This window comes from Centruroides sculpturatus, unplaced genomic scaffold (assembly GCF_000671375.1).
Source record: "Centruroides sculpturatus isolate CEXI.00-Female unplaced genomic scaffold, Cexi_2.0 scaffold1490, whole genome shotgun sequence".
Classification (NCBI taxonomy): domain Eukaryota; kingdom Metazoa; phylum Arthropoda; class Arachnida; order Scorpiones; family Buthidae; genus Centruroides; species Centruroides sculpturatus.
In genome coordinates this window covers 120,580-125,521 of record NW_019385713.1, presented here as the reverse complement: position 1 = coordinate 125,521, position 4,942 = coordinate 120,580, and the positions used below count along the sequence as shown (strand labels likewise).

At 33.5% G+C, this 4,942-nt stretch overlaps 1 protein-coding gene across 1 annotated transcript in view; it reads left to right on the top strand.

Annotated features, from left to right (window-relative positions):
* LOC111641461 overlaps positions 1-4,942 on the top strand; it is a 46,896-nt gene that overhangs the window by 5,168 nt on the left and 36,786 nt on the right. Inside the window, exon 3 of the mRNA XM_023387634.1 lies at positions 2,869-2,918. Within this exon, the coding sequence (XP_023243402.1) occupies positions 2,869-2,918 (50 nt within the window). The remainder of the gene's footprint in view (positions 1-2,868; positions 2,919-4,942) is intronic.

Sequence of the window (4,942 nt, the reverse complement as noted above, 5' to 3'; positions counted from 1 at the left end):
ATAGTTTGTATTTGCTGTTTGGCTATTTATATTCTATACATGGAACGTATCTGTTCCATTTTCTTTTTTTAGACCTGAGGATGGCCTGTTAATCAGGTTGAAAACGTTTGTTTTTAAAATATATTTCTCAGCAACAAATTAAGGCGTTTTAATTTATGTAGATAATGTATTTTATTGAAATAATAGAAATATTGGATGATCGTTCTTGCCCGATAGTTAATCTTAATTAATAAATATTTTATTAATTTTAACTTGCTAAAACTTCTCTCGCACGAAGCAATAGAAACGGGAAGAGTTAGAAATATTCAAAGAGCGACATTGATATTTGGGCAAGACTCGATTAAACCAAAATCACGAAGAGCCTGTAGAATATTAAGCGGAGATGCAGTTTCTATATTTTGTATAAGAGTAGTTACTTCAAACTTAAAACTTTCAATTTCACTCGTGAATTCGTACTTTTTTAAATCTTTGCTATATTTAATAGCGAGATCTGCAGCTGATTTTTTTTAAATCAGCAACACTCACGTATTGTAAAGAAGAGCCATAGAGAAAGGGAAAAATCAGCCTTTTTTCCAGTAGCATTTTAAAGACCTCGGGGGCCCCTTCTCGGCCGCATAGTTCGCTTGCCGCTTAATCCGCCGTTGAGGTATACAACACATACGCCTATCACTATAAAGCAAAAAGTTATGTCAGAATTTCTGCACGCCTTTTACAACCTCGAGACTAAGATTTTATTCGAGAGTTACCACGTTTTCTATTTAGCAATTTAGCAATTAAAAAAATCCCCGGGCAGATTTATTTTTCTTACAAAATGGTTCAGTGTAGGATTTGTGTAGGTTGGGCTCATGAAAATTGCGCCGATCTTGAAGGAAACAATCTGTTTTATGAATGTGATGTTTATATTACAAAAAAAAAGAGAAAAAGTAAACACAGAATACATTTGTCATTAAAATGAATTGTTAAATTTTCAGACTGATAATTTTTTAATTTTTCTCATTTATACCACTTTCTTATCATGTATTAACTTAGTTTTACGACCTGTTCCCTTTACAGATTTCTAGCTTTGCGCACTGTAGAAAAATCTAGAAATACAGTTTTGTATATCGTAATAATATTAGTTGTCGCCAGAGAGCTCTATAAAGTAGAGAAAAATCTATAAATTTGAAAACTACAAACATAAATTTAAATTTCTCAAAAAATAAATAAACAAAATTTCAAAAGTCGCTACTTTTGGCTGATTTGTCTGCGGTCTCCTCTATCTCCATACGTCCCTCTAAAAGTCAGCAGACATCTAGGGTCTAAATAAGACAAAATGTAATCGCCAATAAAAAGGAGGAAAAATTTAAGATTTAAAACTATAATTTTTTGTGAACAGCAGTTTTGGCCCCCCTTCCAAGTGGGCCCTGTGCGAATGCACCTGTTGCACCTGCCTAGTTACGGCTCTGCTAATATTGATGCACAAGGGCGTAGCCAGGATTTTCTCCAGGGGGAGGCAATAATAGGATAACGTTATTTATTAAAAAATGGTTTTATTTGAACATTTGAAAACGCTAAAAAAGTAATTAGTTGCAACGCTATTCGAACCTACATAAATCTTATTTCAGCAGTAGCCTACGGGAATTCTTTCTAAATCTTGTAAAATTTTTTTTCTCAAATTTGTTTTTATCTTCCAGAACCCTCTTTTTATGCACATTCATCGTTCGAAGACCGCACAATCCGATTTTCTGTCATCGTTGACCGTATCCAAGTTTTTACCCCGCGTAAGGTGCCGAACGTTGCGCGGGGCTATGCAAGTGAGATTTTAAAATGGACAGAACAATTGCGTTCCTTTAACTAGTGCAGCTACTTCTATCTCCTTCAGTTCGGCATTTGGCACATTTCTTCCTTTCCATCGGTTGTACCAAAGTTCAGCTTCAATCATTCAAATTGTAGGTTTTTCTTTAAATCATCATACGTCATATCAAGCATTACGCGAGGGTGCAACGTAAACAATCAGAATGCGGACAAGTTCTCCTTGGAAAAACGCTGTTTCAGAGACATCATTAATTAATTAATTTAATGAATCTATGTAGAGAATAATTAGTGATATTCTCCAAACTCCCTAGGAGTCTGCCGATGGACTCGCTCGATGTGTCTGATGATTTATGACTCGCGGCATATCGAAATCTGTTCCGAGATGTTCGGCCATTGTTTCTGCCTCTGTTGTAACAGTTTGACTTTCGATAACCGCATTTCCACGGTGTTTTCTCACCATGTCTGTGATTTTTTTTAATGCGATTTGAGCATTGAAGTAAATCCACACTTTTTGACCGAAGAGCATTTCCCACCGGTTGCGGGACCGCCGAATATTTTGCTACGAGACAAACACTAACGACGAATTCTGATTTTGTAGCGGCGCGATGTATTTCAAAAGCAGATTTTCTCGTGGCATTCTTACCGTCTGTTGATAGTTAACGGATTTATTAAAACACTTACAACATACATTAGAAGTAATTACAGCACTTATTAATTTGAAACGAAGTAAGAAATTCAGTATCGCGCGTGGACGCGACGACGTTTCAAATGAACCTGTTTTTGAGAACAAACCGCTGGCGCATTTGAGCTTGTTCAGAATAAGCTCAAATGCGTCTACTCACTGGGCCGACTCGTTCGCACCGATTGCAACGTTTAAATGGGGAACAGAAAAATCTGAAACTTTCCCGCTAAATCAGAACCTCAAATATTCTAAAATCTTCCAGTCTTATCACAGACCATCCATACTCGAACCGCCAGTTCCCCACTCGTTCACCAGAGAGCGCTCTCGTCACCGACCAGCAGCAAGGTCTATATAAGAAGGTCAGGACACGCTCCCGTAATTCTACGCGGCAGCGGACATTTTGGGACTCGTCGATAGACTACACACCACACGTAGTTCCTGCGTGAGTCGACTATTATTACTATATAAGTACTCAAACCTTTAAACAATGGGTTATTGTGTGGCACCAAATTGTAAAAGTAAATCTACAGACGTTCGATTGTTTAGATTTCCGGCAAATAAGCGGAGGACAGCAAAATGTAGCGTACACATCAACGGATAGTTCATGATACAGTTCAAAGAGTTTGTGTGTGTAAAGTCTGCAAAAAGTTTAGTTTATAAGTAATTTATACTTAATTTAATTTAAATAAAATTTACATTAATTTTATTGTTAGAATTTTTATTTTAAAAGGCGTGATGGAAATCTAAATATATCCAATTCTTATAACCTAGAGATTCCATAATATTTAATTGATTTTATTTATATTTAATTTTTTCGTTTGCATTTCAATAATTATTTGCCACTGATCATTCGTATCTTTTATCCCGAACATTTAAAAAACAATTTTAATTGAATAACAAATTGTTTTTTCTGGAGAGAAAAAATGTAAGGATCGGGTGCGTTTAAAGTGTTTGTGTGTTCGTACACCCATTTTCAGAATACTAGTAAAAATAATTTAGCCGAATTGTGCATTTGATACATTTTTCTGGTATGGATTTAAAGTGTAATGATTCAATATTTTTCTCATATTTAAATATATCAAATATAATGCAAAATACTAATATTTTTGCATTCGTTTTTAATAGTAAACTTTAAATTGTATTATTAATGCAGAACACATAACAACATTAAATTGATATTTTTTGTTTTATTTAATTAAAGTAAAATTGACTATTTAATTATAAGAAAGAAAATTTTAGCATTATTTTGTTACTGCAACAAATATTCATACTGTATTTTCTTTGAGTACATTGTATTCTATTCAAGTATTATTTGTCAGTTTAATGTCAAATAATTTAATTTAAAATTTTATTTTTGGAATTTTTTGAAAACTATTTATAAATTAAAAATATATCTACACATCTATTATTTATTATAAAATGAGCATTACATTGACAATATTTATTAATAATACTATTGAATTTCATCTTAATTTTATAGCCAATCGTGCTTTAAAAAAATTATTATAAATTTGTTATATTATTATATTCTTTATTATACTTTAATTTTTTTTATGTTATTGCAACACTTTACGAAGTGCCTATATACGTAATTGCATCAGTTTTAGCGCCTATTTAATTAATTTCAATCACGATAGCGAATGATACGGATGATTGTTTCTTTTAAACTATTTGATGAAAACTGTACATAAAATTGGGGTCGCGTAATCATCCGAAATTATTATTATATTTTTGACTGGAAGTCACTGGATTTATGCAATTTTAGTTTAATTCATGTCGTATAAAACTGACCGCTCGTGCAAGTTTGCTTAAAACACGCGACTCGAAAAACCCCAAAATGGCGGCTCGAAAAGTAGGTCACGCGTGTCCTGACCTTCTTATATAGACCTTGCCCAGCAGCAAGGTCTATATAAGACCTTGACCTGCACGATAGCCTCTTCCCGCCACGTTTCAAACACGCTTTGTTTCCGCGCAACACAATTAAGACCTGTTGACCTATAAATTTTCGTTTGACTAAACGAGCCAGGGTGGGGAGAGCGCCCCACTCTGGCTCGTTTAGAAGTCGAGTGGAAAAAATAAATGATTAAATTTCCGAATATATAAGTATGCACACCTTATTAGATGCATAAATTTAAATAACATTTATTTCTTTTGTTCTTGTTTTTCATTTTTATAACTTTAATAATGCAAAAGTTATTTTTAATAATATCTGGTAACGCCAGACGCAATTTTATTTTGAGTACAGTAGAACCTCGATTATCCGCCCTAATTGGGGACTGGGGTTGGTCGGATAATTGAAAAGTCGGATAACCGAAAAGTATGAAAAAATCCATTATTAGTGTAGTATATTATTATATCCCATGTAATTAGTATATTAGTATATCGCTATTAACCTATTTTGCGTTGAATTTTCATCGATGTTAAGCCTAACAAAAATTTTTTAAAATAATAATCGTCGCTATTGTA